Genomic DNA, 22228 nt, shown 5'->3' with positions numbered 1-22228 from the left:
TCACGCGTTAAGCGCGTCAAACGCCCGAATCGCTCAATTCTCGCCGCAGGATGTCAATTCGTGTCTTTGCATTGACTTAACATGTAAATCACTCACGCTTACCGCTTCATTCGCGTCCGGTGTGAACGCACCAACATAATCAGTGATCATTTTTACTCTGAATATAGTCATAAAATGCAACAAATGATCAAGACCATTATTTTAAAGTGAAAATAATCTTTTTCACTTTAAAATAATGGTCCTGATCACTAGTAGTTCCTGCATAGTAGGTAAGACTTGAGTAATGATGCATTTTATGACCACGTTGAGAGTAAAAAAAAGAGAATTGCTCACATCTCAGACACTTTAATGTTGTAAATAGTAATTAATTAGTAATTCTTTATAATTTCTCATAGTTACCTATTAGTTATTAACGATGCCAATCTCATTCTCTAATTATTGATTAGCTAATAATTCGATATTACTTACTGATTAGTTAAGCTTGTTTCTATATTAGTTAATAGTAGTAGCTGAAGCGTTAATGTAGTACTACTCATTTGTCCTGCATTACTTACTTGTCCTGCATAGTTACTTATTAATGGCGGACCATTATTCTAAAGCGTTACCCAATACAAATACCTTTGAACCTATCAAATTAGTTTGATTCCATTTAGTTAGAGAAGAAACAGTAGAAAGAGCAGCAGATAAGAACAAAATGTCAGGCTCTATTTACTATTTTCTCACTGGAATAAATTTAGCTTAATTGATTAATATGACTTTCTTCTTTTGTTTTGTCCTAATGAAAAGGCACATTTTTTCAATGTTTGACTTGATTCTCCACAGAAAACATTTACAAAGAGTTAAGAAATGAAACTGGACAAATCTGATCCTGGTCTAACTGAAGTTGTTTGTGACGTTGCAGAACAACATGACTGATGAGGAGAGAATGTACTCTGACTATTATGACTCAGATGACTCAGATGGCATGTGACTATGGTAGCTGGTGTCTCTATTTTCATGTTCCATGTAATAGAATCGCCAATTACTAGGGCACTTTCAACAGGATTCTCAGTGGGTGCGTCACTGAGTGGGGAGAACCTGTTTAATGTTCTAATCGGAACAGAACAGTGGTATTTTGTTCCGCGACTATAGGCCGCCTCACAATCACCCAATAAAAAGTTAAATGCTGGCGACATCAGATTAATGTGATAGGCAATATCAGATACATGGTGATGATAAAATAGACAAGTAATGATAATAAATAGATTCAAAACAAAGCCCTATGGAGCTACAGATGCAAACTATTCAACAGCAAGGCAGACTGGAGCAATCGATGAGCAGAGTGAAAGAACCACTGACAAATGTTCCATTTTCATACAAATGTCATCATTAATGCAGAAAATATTTTCACATGAAATTAAAATATATCCATTTATGTTCTTTTATGTCTGTTTATTTACTGTATGCAATTACATTATGACATTCATATTTGTCACTGCTGGTATGATACAGATTCATTGTATAATGTGACTGTGCTCTCTAATGTGCAAACTGCCTCAGAGTATATTGTATCTGTTGCATGCTTCGTCTGTCATTACAAATGAGTGGAACAGTTACTTAAGCTGTAGAGATCATCTCATGGCACTCATCTCTTCGTGAAAGTGGAAAAAAAAAGTTCTGCTGTCACATGACCTGCATGATTTCTTCAGGAAATGTTTAATGCAAAAGAAAATGTGTGAGAGGCAGTTTCGTCTGTTGTTTGTGTGGATGGTAAGCTTTCATTTAAAATGTTTGTGATACTACCTTTTAAAGTAAGATAAGTACCTACTTTATGTTTAACCTTGCTTGAAGTATGCTTTAAACGCAAATACATCTGTGGAAGATTGTACATGCAAGTAATACAAAGAGAAACTAAATGCTAAAAAATCATTTTGAGTAACTTTATCAGCGTTTGGATTTGTATAGGTGTATGTATGCAAAGAGTTTGTATGTACACACGAGTAACATCAGATGTATAGGTTTGCATTTCACATTAGTGTGTGTAAGCATTTCAAGTGTGTTTGAGCATTTAGTAGTATTGTTATGTGTGACTACACAACCTTTGTGAAATTGCTAAAAGAAGCTGACATAGTCGGGTGTTTATAAGTATCCGGGAAGTTCCACTTTTACTTTACATCAGTACACAACTTTGCAAGCTGATGATTTTTTTGGCTGATTGAAACTTCTGCTGTGGAGGGCGGCTTCAGAATGAGATCATGTTTTATTGGACCACTGATAATTAAGATTATTGGAGCATGTTTTACAGCAAAATACTGTTTTTCTACTTTTATGTTTAATTCCATGTTTTAGTTTAATTTCTTTGTAAGTGTTTGTGAAATTTACTAGCATTACTAAGTGAAACTTGTTTTTATACTTTTTTTTTTCAGTTTATTTGTGTGTTGAAAAAAAGAGAGGAATTTCCCCATTCTATAAAATACAGTAAAGGTAAACACCTCTTCCACATTTGATCTGCTCAGCTGTCTTGACAAGATACTCAACTCAAAAAGTAGTAGGGAAATTAGTTTTTATTAGTTATTATTTTCTAAATTCCTATCAAATTAGTTTGATTCCATTTAGTTAAAGACACAGTGGAAAGAGCAGCAGGTAAGAACTAAATGTCAGGCTGTATTTAGTATTTTCCTCACAGGAATAAATTAAGATAAACTGATTAATATGAATTTCCTCATATAGTTTTACCTAATGAAAAAAAAAAAGATTTTATTCATGTTTGACTTGATTCTCCACAGAAAACATCTACAAAGAGTAAATAACTGAACCTGGACAAATCTGATCTGGTCTAACTGAAGTAGTTTGCGACGTTGCAGAACAACATGACTGATGAGGAGACAATGGACCCTGACTATGACTACTATACCCCAGAAAATGAATATGGCAATGAGTTGTGTGTCAAAGAGGAGGTGGTGAAAGTTGGATCCATTATTATTCCAGTGTTTTTCACAATAGTTGTTCTGTTAAGCTGCATCGGTAACATCCTCGTTCTGGTCATCCTGGCGCTCTACGAGAGTCTCAAATCCCTGACCAACGTGTTCATCCTCAATGTAGCTCTGTCAGATCTGCTGTTCACATTTGGACTTCCATTCTGGGCCTCGTACTACATCTGGGGTTGGACGTTTGGAGACGGTGGCTGTAAAACGGTGAAGTTTCTGTTCTATGTTGGCTTTTACAGCAGTGTGTTGTTCTTGACTCTCATGACCGTTCAGCGTTACATGGCAGTGGTTCATCCTCTGTCTGACTGGGAGAAATGCAGAGGATTTTCTATCGCCCCCTCTATCGTTTGGATCCTGAGCGGAGCAGTTTCACTTCTTGGTTCACTTCATAGCAAAGTTATACCACATTTTAATAGTACGTACTGTGAATATGACAATGTTGAAATGAAATCTGGCATCACATATTTTCAAAATGCTTTTTTCTTCATTGCATTTCTAATCATGGGTTTTTGCTATGGCAGAATGCTTTGGACGATAACAAAATCACAGACCAATGAGAAACACAAGACTGTTAGACTAACATTTGTTATTGCACTGGTGTTTTTTATTGGTTGGGCTCCATATAACATTGTTATGTTCTTAAAATCTTTGACTGATCAGAATATCAAGCCATTCACAGACTGTGAATTAAGCATTAGACTCGACTATGCATATTATGCTTGCCGAATGTTAGCTTTCTTACACTGTTGCTTGAACCCTGTGCTTTACGTTTTTGTTGATGTAAAGTTCAGGAATCATCTAAAATTGATTCTTCAGAAGGTCTTTTAAAAAATCAGTCACAGAGTACTAAGAGAAAACTAAAGTACTTTTACTGAATGCAGTGAACCAACAATGAGCTCTAAGATAAAGTTCACACTTAAATATAGAGGTCCCAAAAGGAGATTTTTTTTTGTGCCGATGCTATAAAAAACACACAGTTGGTTCTACAAAGAACCTTTCAGTGATCAGTTCTTACAAGAACCATTTAATGGAGCCGCATTTCCAATGAAATTACCAGAACAATTTGTTCCAGTACTTTGAAGATTATGCAAATTAGTCCGGTGATGTAAGACTTTCCAGTTCCCGATGGATTTTGTCCTCCACATATGAGCTTAATAAAGCCTGAACTTTATTGTTCCATCTGTCGTATTTTTTAAACTCCATTGTTGATTCGAATAGCAAACAACTCTTACTGCACGCATCGCAACAGACTGGTTATGCTACGTGAAGTCAACCAATCAGCATGTCCCATCTCCGAAAGTTCCATTGATGTTAAAAGTTCTTCATGGAACCATCGACACCAATAAAGAACCTTCATTTAGAGTGTAGAGATTCATCCTCAATTTAACGCTATCAAATCTGCTGTTCACGTTTGGACTTCCATTCTGGGCCTCGTACTACATCTGGGGTTGGACGTTTGGAGAGATTGGCTGTAAAGCGGTGACGTTTCTGTTCGATGTTGGCTTTTACAGCAGTGTGTTGTTCTTGACTCTCATGACCGTTCAGTGTTACATGTTAGTGGTTCATCCTCTGTCTGACTGGGAGAAATGCAGAGGATTTTCTGCCGCTCCAATTATCATTTGGATCCTGAGCGGAGCAGTTTCACTGCCCAATTCACTTTATAGCAAAGTTACACATTATTCTGATAATACATACTGTGAATATGACAGTGTTGAAGTGAAATCTGGCATTGCTTATTTTCAAAATGCTTTCTTCTTCATTGCATTTCTAATCATGGGTTTTTGCTGTGGCAGAATGCTTTGGTCCATAACAAAATCACAGACCAATGAGAAAAACAAGACTGTTAGACTAACATTTGTTATTGCACTGGTGTTTTTTATTGGTTGGGCTCCATATAACATTGTTATGTTCTTAATTACTTTGACTGACTTCACAGACTGTAGAGTAATCATTAGAGTCTACTATGCATATGTTATTTGCCGAATGTTAGCTTTCTCTCACTGTTGCTTGAACCCTCTGTTTTACGTTTTTGTAGATGTAAAGTTCAGGAATCATCTAAAAATGATTCTGCAGAAGATCTTTAAAAAATAATAATAATAAAACTCAATCAAGCCAGATTGGGACAAAAAATGTTCAATGAGAAAATGAACCAACGATGAGTTTTAAGATACAGTGTGAATGATGTACATAGAGATTCTGTTTAGCTAGTGCTGATTATTTGAAAATTCATCAAGCACAGCAGATATAATTACAATCGTTTTGAAAAGCTTCTGCTGATATAATTACAATTATTTCATATGGATGATTAAAATTTTTTAAATGCTGCCACTGTGCAGGAAAATTCCTCTCTCTAATTTACACATTTCAATTTAATTCACATTTGCTTGTATAGCGCTTTTCACTATACTTATTGTTTCAAAGCAGTTTTACAGAAAATGCATGTTTCTTCAATTTCGAGTGATCTGTTATCAGAGGTGATGGTGTCCAAGTAATATCCATACTTCAGAAATGTACAGTTCTAATATATTACAAATCATGCAGTTAGCTAACATCATGTATTCATTTAGGCAGAAACAATGAGCTCATTAAAGCAATTATTACAAGTTGTGATCATAATTATCACAATATATAGAAATTTGTCAGTTGTGTATGTTGATTCAGAGTCTCTCTATCAAGCAGCAAAAGCATTCAGAGAAAATCATGTTATAAATTCTAACCGTTCTTCTTCTTCCTTTTTCTGGGCGTTTGTAACTTCAGCCCTCAAGTTGTGGAATTCACTTTCATTCTCTGTCAGATTGTATGAGTGTGACTTGTTGATTTTAAGGCGCTTTTTGTTTTTTTCTCTCTCTTTTGCTTTTTTTTTTAAGTAAGCGACAAATGTTCAAGTGCTGTCATTGATATTTTCATATGAAATTAAAATATATTTATACCTTCTTTAATGTCTGTTTATTTACTGTATGCATTTAGATTACAACTTTCATGTTTATGTCACTGCTTGTACGGTATAAATTCAGAGTAAATGTAAAGAGCAGCATGAGAATAAAGCTTCCTTATTGGCAATAATAATTCCATGAAGAACCTTTAACATCTATGGAATCTTTCCATTACACAAAAGGTTTACATTTTTAAAACATTCTTCACACTGAAGAAAAAAACATGAGAAAAGGACAGTATGCAATGTGACCGCAATTATTTTATTATCTCTGTTATATTTAACAATGTTATCTCATATTTCCCTCTTAATAGTTTATTTATAAACACATTATAAAACAAAAGCAGCTTTCAATTTTCATCACACTCTCAGCCCTCAGCTAAAATGAAATACTTTTAAATATGAAACAAAAACTGCCAGTATGAGGTGGCAGCAAATCACCGTCTTAATGAGTGAGTCATTGAATCATTCAGTCAAACGATTCATTCAAAATAGCAGATTCATTTGGGACAAATCAAAGCAAGTCTTTGGCCTTGTACTACATCTGGGGTTGGATGTTTGGAGACAGTGGCTGTAAAGAGGTGAAGTTTCTGTTCTATGTTGGCTTTTCCAGCAGTGTGATTCTTTATTGGCATTAATGATTCCATGAAGAACCTTTAACATCCATGTAACCTTTCCTTTCCATGAAAGGATCTTTATAGTGAAATGTTTTTTTTTTTGGGGGGGTTTTGAAATGTTCTTTAAACAAAGAAAAAAGATGCGATTAAGATGCATTTTGGTCGATCGGATCACAAGTAGACGAAGGAGACACATACCTGTTTACACCTGGTGTTTTAATTCATCTTTTTTGTCCACTTTCAAGCACTTCTGTCCTGATTTCATCGAGGGGATGAAATGCGTAGGTAAATGCATGGGTTTTTTCAGATCTTTCGATCTAAAGGACAACATAAGCTTGTGCAATTTACGTATGAACGTGCCCAGAGACGGCGGAAAAACATACGGAGATCATCAGCTTTTGTTTCTCCTCTGACAGCCGCAAGACCGGTGTTGTGCTGAATTTCGACTTCCTGCTAAATTATTTCCCCACTCGTTGAAGTCGCTACTTGATTGCCTAATTCTAACCACTCCCCCACACCTAAACCTACCAATACTAGGGCAGTAATAATTCGGCGGGGGTCAGAATTCGGCACAACACCAGTCTTTTGTGAGTGTTTACACTACGAAAACAATTCGGTCAAATGCGTTTTCATCTACCTCTGGAAGTGGTAGAAAGTCGACAAGCTCAAGACCCTATTTACACCTGTGTTTAGTGTCGTCCACTTGTGATCCGATTGACCAAAAAGCATCTTAATTCCAGGTGTAAACGGCCTCAGAGCATATTGTATCTGTTGCATGCTTCATCTCTTGTTATAAATGAGTGGAACAGTTACTTAAGTTGTAGAGATCACAAACCATCACAAGGTAGGGGAGAACCGGGGCGAAAGTAACGCAGGACGAAAGTAACAAAGCGATTTTTTCAGAGCCCCGACTACATTTGCAAGTTATGACAGCACGTTCAGCACGCAACCCTTGACGGAGCTGCCAAATATCATGTAATTTCGCTCCAGTGACAACAAGCGTTTCTTTTGTCCCACTGCTAATGTGGTGGCTTTCTCTGCGTTGCAGCATTTATTAAAATATGTTCATGTTGTATTATACTAGCAGAATATGCCAAGATTGAGGGTCAGAAAGACAAACAGAGGTCTGATTCAGCCAGATGTTTATGAGAGGGCGTTTCTGGACATATCTGTTGCTGATTTCTGTGTCACCATTTATTCACTCAATCTGTTTACATTTACCTTAGTCACATTTAGTTTTTAGCCATACCTTAGCTTTTCCACACCCACCTATGAATTTGCAGTGTTTCTATTCAGATGTTTTTATGCATATTTTGAATGTATGCATAAAAACAGCTGGATTGGAAACATGACCATTGCTACATTATGTTGAGAATTTATATTATGCTAATTTAATGTAATTTTCATATTGTTCAAACTGTTGAAAAAAATGTTTTATAAAATAAATTGACATTGCCCCCCAAAAATATTCTAAACAATTCAAGTTTGTACTGTTGGGTTACTTTTGAAACATTTGATGAAACTGAAATTCCCAATTTGAAATGAAAATGTAATTTAATATTTTTTTTGCAAAGATAAAGGACAAAATATGTTTGCAGTTACTTATGAACAAGGTCATGGTCAGGTATATTTAATAAAAACAAGACTAGCACAAAAAAATCTAACTTGTATTGTTGTGTTACTTTCGTCCCACATGACGGGGTTGAAAGTAACAATGTCCAACTTATGTTCAAAGTGAAATTATACTGAAGCCATTCTACATTTGTACAAAATGCCACCTGGTATTGATAGACCACACTTGTGAGTTATTGACCACAGCACAAATATATCGCTGTCTAAAACATTACCTTTTAAAATTGCATTTTTGTGAAAATTTTTACTTTCATCCCTGCTCTCCCCTAGCATAATGAATGGCACTCAACTCTTCGTGGAAGTGGGAAAAAAAGTTCTGCTGTCACATGACCTGCATGATTTCTTCAGGAAATGTTTAATGCAAAAGAAAATGTGTGAGAGAGGCAGTTTCGTCTGTTGTTTGTGTGGATGGTAAGCTTTCATTTAAAATGTTTGTGATACTACCTTTTAAAGTAAGATAAGTACCTACTTTATGTTTAACCTTGCTTGAAGTGCTTTAAACGTGAATACATCTATGGAAGATTGTACATGCAAGTAATACAAAGAGAAACTAAATGCTAAAAAATCATTTTCAGTAACTTTATCAACATTTGGATTTGTACTGTAGGTGTAACATCAGATGTATAGGTTTGCATTTCACATTAGTGTGTGTAAGCATTTCATGTGTGTTTGAGCATTTAGTAGTATTGTTATGTGTGACTACACGACCTTTGTGAAATTAATAAAAGAAGCTGACATAGTCGGGTGTATCTGGAAAGTTCCACTTTTACTTTACATCAGTACACATGATTTTTTTTGATTGATAGAAATTTCTACCATGGAGGGCAGCTTCAGAATGAGATCATGTTTTATTGGACAACTGATAATTAAGATTATTGGAGCATGTTTTACAGCAAAATACTATTTCAGTTTTGCTACTTTAATGTTTAATTACAAGTGCTACTTTAGTTTCTTTGTAACTGTTTGTGAAATTTACTAGCAATTACTGATTGAAACTTGTTTTCATACATTTGTTGTTGTTTTTTTCAGTGCATTTGTGTGTTGAGAAAAGAGAGGAATTTCCCCATCCTATAAAATACAGTAAAGGTAAACACCTCTTCCACATTTGATCTGCTCAGCTGTCTTGACAAGATACTCAACTCAAAAAGTATTAGGGAAATTAGTTTTATATTATTTCCCAAATTCCTATCAAATTTGTTTGATTCCATTTAGTTAGAGACACAGTGGAAAGAGCAGCAGGTAAGAAATAAATGTCAGGCTGTATTTAGTATTTCCCTCACTGGAATACTTGTAGCTAAATTGATTAATATGAATTTCTTCTTGTTTTACCCAATGAAAAGACAGATTTTATTCATGTTTGACTTGATTCTCCACAGAAAACATCTACAAAGAATAAAGCACTGAACCTGGACAAATCTGATCTGGTCTAACTGAAGTAGTTTGTGACGCTGCAGAACAACATGACTGATGAGACGACAATGGACCCTGACTATGACTACCCAAAATATGAAGCTGAAATGTGTAACTACGATGAGCTGGTGAAATTTCTTACCATTATTCCAGTGGTTTTCTCAATAGTGGTTGTGTTAAGCTGCATCGGTAACATCCTCGTTCTGGTCATCCTGGCGCTCTACGAGAGTCTCAAATCCCTGACCAACATCTTCATCCTCAATTTAACGCTATCAAATCTGCTGTTCACGTTTGGACTTCCATTCTGGGCCTCGTACTACATCTGGGGTTGGATGTTTGGAGAGATTGGCTGTAAAGCGGTGACGTTTCTGTTCGATGTTGGCCTTTATAGCAGTGTGTTGTTCTTGACTCTCATGACCGTTCAGCGTTACATGGCAGTGGTTCATCCTCTGTCTGACTGGGAGAAATGCAGAGGATTTTCTGCCGCTCCAATCATCATTTGGATCCTGAGTGGAGCGGTTTCACTGCCCAATTCACTTAATAGCAAAGTTACACATTATTTTAATAATACATACTGTGAATATGACAGTGTTAAAGTGAAATCTGGTATAGTTTATTTTCAAAATGCTTTTTTCTTCATTGCATTTCTAATCATGGGTTTTTGCTGTGGCAGAATGCTTTGGTCCATAACAAAATCACAGACCAATGAGAAAAACAAGACTGTTAGACTAACATTTGTTATTGCACTGGTGTTTTTTATTGGTTGGGCTCCATATAACATTGTTATGTTCTTAATTACTTTGACTGACTTCACAGACTGTAGAGTAAGCATTAGAGTCTACTATGCATATGTTATTTGCCGAATGTTAGCTTTCTCTCACTGTTGCTTGAACCCTCTGTTTTACGTTTTTGTAGATGTAAAGTTCAGGAATCATCTAAAAATGATTCTGCAGAAGATCTTTAAAAAATAATAATAGTAAAACTCAATCAAGCCAGATTGGGACAAAAAATGTTCAATGAGAAAATGAACCAACGATGAGTTTTAAGATACAGTGTGAATGATGTACATAGAGATTCTGTTTAGCTAGTGCTGATTATTTGAAAATTCATCAAGCACAGCAGATATAATTACAATCGTTTGAAAACTTTTACAATCGTTTTAAAAAGCTTCTGCTGATATAATTACAATTATTTAATATGGATGATTAAAATTTTGAAAATGCTGCCACTGTGCAGGAAAATTCCTCTCTCTAATTTACACATTTCAATTTAATTCACATTTGCTTGTATAGCGCTTTTCACAATACATATTGTTTCAAAGCAGTTTTACAGAAAATGCATGTTTCTTCAATTTCGAGTGATCTGTTATCAGAGGTGATGGTGTCCAAGTAATGTCCATACTTCAGAAATGTACAATTATAATATATTACAAATCATGCAGTTACCTAACATCATGTGTTCATTTAGGCAGAAACAATGAGCTCATTAAAGCAATTATTACATATATAAGTTGTGATCATAATTATCACAATATATAGAAATTTGTCAGTTGTGTATGTTGATTCAGAGTCTCTCTATCAAGCAGCAAAAGCATTCAGAGAAAATCATGTTATAAATTCTAACCGTTCTTCTTCTTCCTTTTTCTGGGTGTTTGTAACTTCAGCCCTCAAGTTGTGGAATTCACTTTCATTCTCTGTCAGATTGTATGAGTGTGACTTGCTGATTTTCAGGTGCTTTTTGTTTTTTTCTCTCTCTTTTGCTTTTTTTTTTAAGTAAGCGACAAATGTTCAAGTGCTGTCATTGATATTTTCATATGAAATTAAAATATATTTATACCTTCTTTAATGTCTGTTTATTTACTGTATGCATTTAGATTACAACTTTCATGTTTATGTCACTGCTTGTACGGTATAAATTCAGAGTAAATGTAAAGAGCAGCATGAGAATAAAGCTTCCTTATTGGCAATAATAATTCCATGAAGAACTTTAACATCAATGGAATCTTTCCATTACACAAAAGTTTCTTTAAAGTGGGACAAAAATTCTTTAAATTTTTAAAACATTCTTCACACTGAAGAAAAAAACATGAGAAAAAGACAGTATGCAATGTGACCGCAATTATTTTATTATCTCTGTTATATTTAACAATGTTATCTCATATTTCACTCTTAATAGTTTATTTATAAACACATTATAAAACAAAAGCAGCTTTCAATTTTCATCACACTCTCAGCCCTCAGCTAAAATGAAATACTTTTAAATATGAAACAAAAACTGCCAGTATGAGGTGGCAGCAAATCACCGTCTTAATGAGTGAGTCATTGAATCATTCAGTCAAACGATTCATTCAAAATAGCAGATTCATTTGGGACAAAGCAAAGCAAGTCTTTGGCCTTGTACTACATCTGGGGTTGGATGTTTGGAGACAGTGGCTGTAAAGAGGTGAAGTTTCTGTTCTATGTTGGCTTTTCCAGCAGTGTGATTCTTTATTGGCATTAATGATTCCATGAAGAATCTTTAACATCCATGTAACCTTTCCTTTCCATGAAAGGATCTTTATAGTGAAATGGGTTCTTTAGGTTTTCGAAATGTTCTTTAAACAAAGAAAAAAGATGCGATTAAGATGCATTTTGGTCGATCAGATCACAAGTAGACGAAGGAGACACATACCTGTTTACACCTGGTGTTTTCATCTTTTTTTGTCCACTTTCAAGCACTTCTGATGCAAAAACTTGTGAAAATGAGATCCAGGCAGTAAATAAAGTTGATGAAAAATTATTTATTCATTACAATTAAATTTAGCGTCACACGCAAACTTTAAAAGATAATGAAAATACTTAATAAAACCAAAAGGTAAAATAACCATCATAAAGTATTAGTCAATAGTTAATAATACAATTTAGAGTATTGTAAAATCCAGAGTATTGTATCTAATAGATGAAGATCAAAAAGAGCAATAATTAAGACATTTGCAGATAAGAGACAAGAAGTAGGAGCAAAGGAGAGCAAAGGAGGGAAAAGGCTGAATTATCAATGACTTGGTCAGCTTTATACCATGAGCATATAGGGAAATTTACATCCCACTCAAATTGATGTTTTGTTCTAAAAGAAAAGGTTAATTTCACCCATTACGTCATCTACTGGTCCAGTGTCAAAAATAGTTGTTTTATCCCCTATAGGGAATTTTGCAAATCTTACCCTTTTAAATGTAATCAGGAAAAATAACAGACATATTTTGATCAGATTTCAAATTCAAATGGTTAATTCTGCAGGCGTCCAATGTCTAACCACAAACGTGTCAGCGTGACCTGTCACATTGGAACACTTGAAGAACAACTGAACATAACAAGCATACTCTTAAATATAAAATAACCATAAGGGTACAATAACAAGTAAATCCTTGAAAATATGATAAGAATTAACATATAAAGTATTAGTACATAAATATATGAAAGCAAAATTAAAACTGATAAATCATAAGCCATAAACGATTAAAAATGAATATTAATAAAAATGCATGAATATGAATATTGACCATTTCGGATCCATCAACTTCTGTCCTGTTTTCATTGAGGGGATGAAATGCGCAGGTAAATGCATGGGTTTTTTCAGATCTTTCGATCTAAAGGACAACATAAGCTTGTGCAATTTACGTATGAACGTGCCCAGAGATGGCGGAAAAACATACGTGCTGCGTCCCAATTCGCCTACTTATACTACGCCCTAAAAGTATGTACTCTTTCTGTGAACAAAAAGTACTTACTTTTGAGTGTGTAGCAAAAGAGTAGACAAGCTTTGGGACATACTAACACGTCATACAATCGCGTCTTTTCTCTCTGTCGCATCCTGTCACCGTAAACTGGCCTGTCAATCATCTTACATCCTCCACATTTCATTTACTTAATTTCCTACCGTATCGGAGAGAAATGCAGTTGATATGCAGTCGCGAGTCTTTCATGTGGAGAACTCTCCTCATATTAATGCATAATGATGCATTTAAAAGTTAATGGCCATTCGGATCTTTATAAAAGTCCACATTGGTATTTGCAGATGAAAAATAACACGGATGACATGAAATATATATTTTCTATCAGGTTAAACTGATTATTAGTCACTCAAACCTCTCAGCGTCGATCGCGCGTATCCGCCATGTTTTGTAGTTTTTTTTAACACTTTTCACTCGTGTTTGTAGTTCTGAACTGAATCCTCGTTCAACGCACAATGGGTTGTGGGCAATATTAGCCTTTATAGTGTGCACGGATCCACACTTCGAAAATCTACCGGAAATAGTAGACCATCCGGGGACTTTTGGCATACTCTTTTCAACATACTATGCTTTGGGACACACTTATTTTAAACTCACATACTATTTAGGATGGATAGTATGCACATTGGAACGCAGGGTCGGAGATCATCAGCTTTTGTTTCTCCTCTGACAGCCGCAAGACCGGTGTTGTACTGAATTTCGACTTCCTGCTAAATTATTTCCCCACTCGTTGAAGTCGCTACTTGATTGCCTAATTCTAACCACTCCCCCACACCTACACCTACCAATACTAGGGCGGTAATAATTCGGCGGGGGTCAGAATTCGGCACAACACCAGTCTTTTGTGAGTGTTTACACTACGAAAACAATTCGGTCAAATGCGTTTTCAACTACCTCTGGAAGTAGTAGAAAGTCGACAAGCTCAAAACTTTTTAGACCCCATTTGCACCTGTGTTTAGTGTCGTCCACTTGTGATCCGATTGACCAAAAAGCATCTTAATTCCAGGTGTAAACGGCCTCAGAGCATATTGTATCTGTTGCATGCTTTATCTCTTGTTATAAATGAGTGGAACAGTTACTTAAGTTGTAGAGATCACAAAGCATCACAAGGTGGCATAATGAATGGCACTCAACTCTTCGTGGAAGTGGGAAAACAAGTTCTGCTGTCACATGACCTGCATGATTTCTTCAGGAAATGTTTAATGCAAAAGAAAATGTGTGAGAGGCAGTTTCATCTGTTGTTTGTGTGGATGGTAAGCTTTCATTTAAAATGTTTGTGATACTACCTTTTAAAGTAAGATAAGTACCTACTTTATGTTTAACCTTGCTTGAAGTATGCTTTAAACGTGAATACATCTAAGATTGTACATGCAAGTAATACAAAGAGAAACTAAATGCTAAAAAATCATTTTCTTTATCAAAACTTTATCAGCATTTGGATTTGTATAGGTGTATTTATGCAAAGAGTTTGTATGTACACACGAGTAACATCAGATGTATAGGTTTGCATTTCACATTAGTGTGTGTAAGCATTTCAAGTGTGTTTGAGCATTTAGTAGTATTGTTATGTGTGACTACACGACCTTTGTGAAATTGATAAAAGAAGCTGATATAGTCGGGTGTTTATAAGTATCCAGGAAGTTCCACTTTTACTTTACATCAGTACACAAATTTGCAAGCTGATGATTTTTTTGATTGATTGAAACTTCTGCTGTGGAGGGCGGCTTCAGAATGAGATCATGTTTTATTGGACCACTGATAATTAAGATTATTGGAGCATGTTTTACAGCAAAATACTGTTTTTCTACTTTCATGTTTAATTCCATGTTTTAGTTTAATTTCTTTGTAAGTGTTTGTGAAATTTACTAGCATTACTAAGTGAAACTTGTTTTTATACTTTTTTTTTTCAGTGTATTTGTGTGTTGAAAAAAAGAGAGGAATTTCCCCATTCTATAAAATACAGTAAAGGTAAACACCTCTTCCACATTTGATCTGCTCAGCTGTCTTGACAAGATACTCAACTCAAAAAGTATTAGGGAAATTAGTTTTTATTAAGTTATTATTTTCTAAATTCCTATCAGATTAGTTTGATACCATTTAGTTAAAGACACAGTGGAAAGAGCAGCAGGTAAGAACTAAATGTCAGGCTGTATTTAGTATTTTCCTCACAGGAATAAATTTAGATAAACTGATTAATATTAATTTCCTCATATTGTTTTACCTAATGAAAAAAACAGATTTTATTCATGTTTGACTTGATTCTCCACAGAAAACATCTACAAAGAGTAAATAACTGAACCTGGACAAATCTGATCTGGTCTAACTGAAGTAGTTTGCGACGTTGCAGAACAACATGACTGATGAGGAGACAATGGACCCTGACTATGACTACTATACCCCCAGAAAATGAATATGGCAATGAGTTGTGTGTCAAAGAAGAGGTGGTTAAAGTTGGATCCATTATTATTCCAGTGTTTTTCACAGTAGTGGTTGTGTTAAGCTGCATCGGTAACATCCTCGTTCTGGTCATCCTGGCGCTCTACGAGAACCTCAAATCCCTGACCAACATCTTCATCCTCAATGTAGCTCTGTCAGATTTGCTGTTCACGTTTGGACTTCCATTCTGGGCCTCGTACTACATCTGGGGTTGGACGTTTGGAGACAGTGGCTGTAAGCGGTGAAGTTTCTGTTTTATGTTGGCTTTTACAGCAGTGTGTTGTTCTTGACTCTCATGACCGTTCAGCGTTACATGGCAGTGGTTCATCCTCTGTCTGACTGGGAGAAATGCAGAGGATTTTCTGTCACTCCCTTTATTGTTTGGATCCTGAGCGGAGCGGCTTCACTGCCTGGTTCAATACATAGCAAAGTTATACCACATTTTAATAATACATACTGTGAATATGACAATGTTGAAGTTAAATCTGGCATCTCATATTTTCAAAATGCTTTTTTCTTCATTGCATTTCTAATCATGGGTTTTTGCTATGGCAGAATGCTTTGGACGATAACAAAATCACAGACCAATGAGAGACACAAGACTGTTAAAGTAACATTTGTTATTGCACTGGTGTTTTTTATTGGTTGGGCTCCATATAACATTGTTATGCTCTTAATTACTTTGACTGATCAGAATATCAAGCCATTCACAGACTGTGAATTAAGCATTAGACTCGACTATGCATATTATGATTGCCGAATGTTAGCTTTCTCACACTGTTGCTTGAACCCTGTGCTTTACGTTTTTGTTGATGTAAAGTTCAGGAATCATCTAAAATTGATTCTGCAGAAGGTCTTTTAAAAAAAAATCAGTCACAGAGTACTAAGAGAAAACTAAAGTACTTTTACTGAATGCAGTGAACCAACAATGAGCTCTAAGATAAAGTACACACTTAAATATGGAGGTCCCAAAAGGAGATTTTTTTTTTTGTGCCGATGCTATAAAAAACACACAATTGGTTCCACAAAGAACCTTTCAGTGATCAGTTCTTACAAGAACCATTTAATGGAGCCGCATTTCCAATGAAATTACCAGAACAATTTGTTCCAGACACTTTTTTTTTCATGAGGCCTGTTGTCTGCATTTTCATTGCAGTCTAAAGTACTTTGAAGATTATCCAAATTAGTCCGGTGATGTAAGACTTTCCAGTTCCCGCTGGATTTTGTCCTCCACATATGAGCCTAATAAAGCCTGAACCTTATTGTTCCATCTGTCGTATTTTTTAAACTCCATTGTTGATTCAAATAGCAAACAACTCTTACTGCACGCATCGCAACAGACTGGTTATGCTACGTGAAGTCAACCAATCAGCATGTCCCACCTCCGAAAATTCCATTGATGTTAAAAGTTGTTCATGGAACCATCGACACCAATAAAGAACCTTCATTCAGAGTGTAGAGATTCTGTTGTAGCTGTAGCATTGGTTTATTATCATTAATGTGCTGCACTTGATTATTTGAAGACTTCGTTGAGTCATTTCACAGCTACTGCTGACATAATTACAATCATTTAATATGCATGATTAAAAAAATTTAATGTTGCCACTTTGCAGGAAAATCCCTCTCTGGTCCGAGAACTGTTCACTATATTTGAGGAACCGAAAATGGTTTAGAACCTTAATTATTAAGAGTGTGGACAGTTACATAAATTATTTTCAGGAGTATTAGGACATTTGTTACATTTATCAGTGGAATTAATTACCATTTCACTTATAGCAGGACAGACCAACAGTCAGAAGGTGAATTGGCACCCGCAGTGTCACAAATTACGCACAAAAAAGCAACAAGTTTCAAACCTTCACTCATTCGGTTTACAGAAGAAGTTATTTCTGTTTTCCAGCAAAGAAATGACTAGGAAAAATGGGTGTACAATGTTGTAAAAATAAAGCATCCTGTCTCTAAATCTTACTTTCACTGTGTTTTGGTTTCATTTGCCTGTGTTCCTAGTAAGTTTCCTTGGTTGTTAATTAGTTCCTGTACCTGTTCTGTTTTACCTTGATTACTCTCCCGTGTACTTAAACCCTGAGATCTGTCTGTTCATGGTCCAGTATCATTTATCAATATATGTTTGCTATATGTCCTAATCATTGTTAACATGTATTCATTACCTTGATGAGCTCATTGTTTCTGCCCTAAATTAATACATTGCTTAAATTAATAGGCTACATTGTTAGCTAACTGCGTGATTTGTATATATACATTTCTGAAATTACATAAATTGTACAGAGTCACCTCTGATAACAGATTACTCTAAATTGTACTGTTGACATGCATTTTCTGTAAAGCTGCTTTAGGTATTGTGAAAAGTGCTCTACAAATAAATGTCAGTTGAAATGAATTTAACCTGGTTGATTTTGCTGTATCTCCTGTGTTTTCTAAATATTGTTATTAAAGATTGTGTTGTTATCTCCAATTGTCCACATGGAATCCGATCTTTTCAATTCCGATTTGTGCCACTTCCATAAAAAAAGAGAGTATGTTTATGAGCTCTTTAATGAGTAAAACTAGATAAATAAAACTAAATCAAAATAGAAATTAAAACTAAATCCATAAAATGATCCCATGATGGGAATCCCTAAAAGGTTCTAAGCACCTGACAGAACCCTGTAAGGTTAGATGACATTTTCTATCTTAAGCCTCATCTACTGTATAATTACAAATGGGTTTAAGCAGAACATTGTAAAGATCACAAACCCACTTCAGCTTCCTCTGTGCATGTAAGATGAAAGGATGTCGAGGCTGATGTTTGCAGGAGGATGCATGCAACATACAATCATCACTCACAAATCACCCCCAGAACAATCATACTGTTCATTTGAATTCATTGATAAGATTCATTCTTCTAACTTAGTTATTGTAGCTGATTGATCAAAGTCCAAATCTGTCCTGATCATCTTTGTGCTCTACAAGGTCAATATCATCAGGAATTCAGGTAATATCTTCATTTGACTAAGTTTTATGCGTCATGTAGCAGGAAGATAAAGACGAGAAGAGTTGGATCTTTTTGCGTCGTTACAAAAAAGAACAAAGACGGTAATCAAATACAGAGAAAGAACGTAACAGCTTTGGTATTAAACAAAAAGACAATAACCGAACACAGAGCCGAACAAACTCAAGCTATTTCAGTTTTTCTACTTTCATGTTTAATTCAGTGTGTTACTTTTTTGTAATTGTTTGTGAAATGCTCTAGCAATTTTTGAGTGAAAATTGTTTCTACACCATTTTTTCCCAGTGAGCAGCAAGTAAGAACTAAATGTCAGGCTGAAAGTAGGATTTTTCCATTGGAATAAATTTAGCTAAACTGATTAATATGACTTTCCTCTTGTTTTGTAAAATATAAACAGGCAGATTTTATTCATGTTTGACTTGATTCTCCACAGAAAACATCTACAAAGAGTAAAGAACTGAACCTGGACAAATCTGATCTGGTCTAACTGAAGTAGGTCAAGAACAACATGACTGATGAGGAGACAATGGACCCTGACTACAACTACTCTGACTACATCTTGCCAGAATATGAAGCCGAGTTGTGTCACAAAGAGGAGGTGGTGAAATTTGGATCCATTATTATTCCAGTGTTTTTCACAATAGTGGTTCTGTTAAGCTGCATCGGTAACATCCTCGTTCTGGTCATCCTGGCGCTCTACGAGAACCTCAAATCCCTGACCAACATCTTCATCCTCAATGTAGCTCTGTCAGATCTGCTGTTCACGTTTGGACTTCCATTCTGGGCCTCGTACTACATCTGGGGTTGGACGTTTGGAGAGATTGGCTGTAAAGCGGTGAAGTTTCTGTTTGATGTTGGCCTTTACAGCAGTGTGTTGTTCTTGACTCTCATGACCATTCAGCGTTACATGGCAGTGGTTCATCCTCTGTCTGACTGGGAGAAATGCAGAGGATTTTCTGCCGCTCCAATCATCATTTGGATCCTGAGTGGAGTGGTTTCACTGCCCAATTCACTTTATAGCGAAGTCACACTTTATTTTGATAATACATTCTGTGAATATGACAGTGTTAAAGTGAAATTTGGCATAGTTTATTTTCAAAATTCTTTCTTCTTCATTGCATTTCTAATCATGGGTTTTTGCTGTGGCAGAATGCTTTGGTCCATAACAAAATCACAGACCAATGAGAAACACAAGACTGTTAGACTAACATTTGTTATTGCACTGGTGTTTTTTATTGGTTGGGCTCCATATAACATTGTTATGCTCTTGAATACTTTGACAGATCAAAATATCAAGCCATTCACAGAGTGTGAAGTAAGCATTAGACTCGACTATGCATATCATACTTGCCGAACATTAGCTTTCTCAAACTGTTGCTTAAACCCTTTGTTTTACATTTTTGTTGATGTAAAGTTCAGGAATCATCTAAAAATGATTCTGCAGAAGATCTTTAAATAATAATAATAATAAAACTTAATCAAGCCAGATTAGGAAAAAAAATGTTGCAGAGTTCAATGAGAAAATGAACCAACGATGAGTTTTAAGATACAGTGTGAATGATGTACATAGAGATTCTGTTTAGCTAGTGCTGATTATTTGAAAATTCATCAAGCACAGCAGATATAATTGCAATCGTTTGAAAGCTTTGTTGAGTCATTGCACAGCTTCTGCTGATAATTACAATCATTTAATATGGATGATTAAAATTCTGAAAAATGCTGCCACTGTGCAGGAAAATTTCTCTCTCTAATTCTCACACTTCAATTTAATTCACATTTGCTTGTATAGCGCAAGTGACAAAGTCACAAATTTCGAGTGATCTGTTATCAGAGGTGATGGTGTCCAAGTAATGGCCATACTTCAGAAATGTACAGTTCTAAGATATTACAAATCATGCAGTTACCTAACATCATGTATTCATTTAGGCAGAAACACTGAGCTCATTAAAGCAATTATTACAAGTTGTGATCATAATTATCACAATATATAGAAATTTGGCAGTTGTGTATGTGCACGTGTGCGCATGTCCGTTAAGTCCACAAGACCATAGGGTGTCCCCATTTGTCAATTTTATGTTTCAGAAGGGTGCTCGCAAGCTCCCCCTTTGCCGTCGATATGCACCCTCGATGCACACTTTTGACAAGCCCTCACTGGTGTGAGCTCAGCAGCAGACATCTTCCCGACAGTCAAAGCGCCATTACGTCGTGAAAGTGCAGACTCATAGGAAGACTGTGAGTATTTAGGGTGCCATTTGGAACAAGGCCTATAAAGCAGCAAAAGCATTCATCTATGTGAAAACTTATGTGATCCATGCTTTTCTTTCTTTTTCTGGAAGTGTATAATGAAAGCACCCCAGCGGCAAATGTTCAATTGTTGTCATTAATGCAGAAAATATTTTCATTTGAAATTAAATTCTTTTTCCTATGTTTATGTCTGTTTATTTACTGTATGCATTTGCATTAAGACTTTCATGTTTCTGTCACTGCTTGTACAATATAAAGTGTAGCATGTAAAGTGTAGCATGAGCATAAAGCTTGAGTCCAGTTCATGAAACAATAAAATAAAGATTCCTTATTGGCATCAATGGTTCCATGAAGAACCTTTAATCAAGTTAAATGAGTCATTCATTAGACCGATGCATTCAGTAACGAAACATCACTGTGTTGCTCAGAGCCGTAGCGCTACTGTGGATTTGTTTGGAACTATTTTCATTTGCAAAATATTTTGAGTCTAAAATGTAAATCACCTAATATTAACTTTTTTTTTTATTTAACTGTTGTATAAAATCAATATGATATTAGAAAAATCAGTGGTATTGCTTAAATATCTACAAGAATTCAGGGACATTTTTTGCCCCATATCTGCAGTTTTGGGAGATTTTTAATTTTGGTGGCATTTTTGCCCCAAGCCCCCATTAATTTCCAACCCTAGTGTGTGCGCGTGTAACCCCTGCGTCCTAACCGCCCTGCACCACTCGGGACTTGAACTGGCATCTCTGGCATTGGAGGCAGGCACACTAACAATGACACTAAAGACCGCAACCTGTATTGTCAGTTGCTATGGTGCATCTTGAGATCAGGGGGGTGAGGATTGTATGCACAACTTTCACTCGCTGGCCTCTGTGACACTCACCCCTCTAAACCTCACTCTCATTCGGGTCGTGGCACCAATGCAACCCCTCCGGTCCTAACCACCCTGCTCCAAGTGGGACTCGAACCAGCATCTCTGGCATGGGGGGACGCTAACAAGGATGCTAAAGATCACCTCCTTTAACGTCAGTTGCTAGGGTGCGTCCTGAAATCAGGGGAGTAAGGATTACCTGCACAGCTATCACTAGCTGGCCTCTATGACACCCCAATAAACCTCACTTTCATCCGGGTCACGGCACCAATCTAACCCCTCCGGTAATAACCGCCCCGCTCTGAGCGAGAATCCAACCGGCATCTCTGGCATGGGAGGCT

At 35.9% G+C, this 22228-nt stretch overlaps 4 protein-coding genes and 1 pseudogene across 8 annotated transcripts; all 5 read left to right on the top strand.

Annotated features, from left to right (window-relative positions):
- The first annotated feature begins 1646 nt into the window (after positions 1-1646).
- LOC125259981 (chemokine XC receptor 1-like) lies at positions 1647-11397 on the top strand. Of its 2 annotated transcripts, none has more exons than XM_048178030.1 (3): positions 1647-1749; positions 9177-9233; positions 9524-11397. In XM_048178030.1, the coding sequence occupies exon 3, from the start codon at positions 9608-9610 to the stop codon at positions 10526-10528; it is 921 nt and encodes a 306-aa protein (XP_048033987.1). In that variant the 5' UTR covers positions 1647-1749; positions 9177-9233; positions 9524-9607; the 3' UTR covers positions 10529-11397. The 2 variants fall into 2 exon arrangements, with proteins under 2 accessions (XP_048033987.1, XP_048033986.1); XM_048178029.1 differs by lacking the exon at positions 1647-1749 and adding an exon at positions 8426-8558.
- Positions 1647-21584, top strand: LOC125259977 (chemokine XC receptor 1-like). 4 transcript variants are annotated; one of them, XM_048178022.1, is made up of 3 exons: positions 1647-1749; positions 9177-9233; positions 19200-21584. In XM_048178022.1, exon 3 carries the CDS (start codon positions 19275-19277, stop codon positions 20223-20225), a length of 951 nt encoding a protein of 316 aa, XP_048033979.1. In that variant the 5' UTR covers positions 1647-1749; positions 9177-9233; positions 19200-19274; the 3' UTR covers positions 20226-21584. The 4 variants fall into 4 exon arrangements, with proteins under 4 accessions (XP_048033979.1, XP_048033981.1, XP_048033982.1 ...); XM_048178024.1 differs by lacking the exon at positions 1647-1749 and adding an exon at positions 8426-8558; XM_048178025.1 differs by lacking the exons at positions 1647-1749; positions 9177-9233 and adding an exon at positions 15237-15291.
- LOC125259979 (chemokine XC receptor 1-like) lies at positions 1677-4459 on the top strand. Its single transcript, XM_048178027.1, has 3 exons — positions 1677-1749; positions 2406-2463; positions 2766-4459. The coding sequence occupies exon 3, from the start codon at positions 2850-2852 to the stop codon at positions 3792-3794; it is 945 nt and encodes a 314-aa protein (XP_048033984.1). The 5' UTR covers positions 1677-1749; positions 2406-2463; positions 2766-2849; the 3' UTR covers positions 3795-4459.
- Positions 4223-5900, top strand: LOC125260705 (chemokine XC receptor 1-like). Its single transcript, XM_048179191.1, has 2 exons — positions 4223-4234; positions 4335-5900. Exons 1-2 carry the CDS (start codon positions 4223-4225, stop codon positions 5055-5057), a joined length of 735 nt encoding a protein of 244 aa, XP_048035148.1. The 3' UTR covers positions 5058-5900.
- On the top strand, positions 14502-18226 carry LOC125259978 (annotated as a pseudogene).
- Positions 21585-22228: the final 644 nt, after the last annotated feature.

The sequence above is a fragment of the Megalobrama amblycephala genome, linkage group LG24, assembly GCF_018812025.1.
Source record: "Megalobrama amblycephala isolate DHTTF-2021 linkage group LG24, ASM1881202v1, whole genome shotgun sequence".
NCBI lineage: Eukaryota > Metazoa > Chordata > Actinopteri > Cypriniformes > Xenocyprididae > Megalobrama > Megalobrama amblycephala.
The sequence above is the reverse complement of the archived record's forward strand: the minus strand, read 5'-3'. Positions and strand labels throughout refer to the sequence as shown.

Coding starts and splice junctions, on each gene's coding strand:
- LOC125259981 (XM_048178030.1), top strand. CDS start 9,608: ATGACTGATGAGACGACAATGGACCCTGACTATGACTACCCAAAATAT.
- LOC125259977 (XM_048178022.1), top strand. CDS start 19,275: ATGACTGATGAGGAGACAATGGACCCTGACTACAACTACTCTGACTAC.
- LOC125259979 (XM_048178027.1), top strand. CDS start 2,850: ATGACTGATGAGGAGACAATGGACCCTGACTATGACTACTATACCCCA.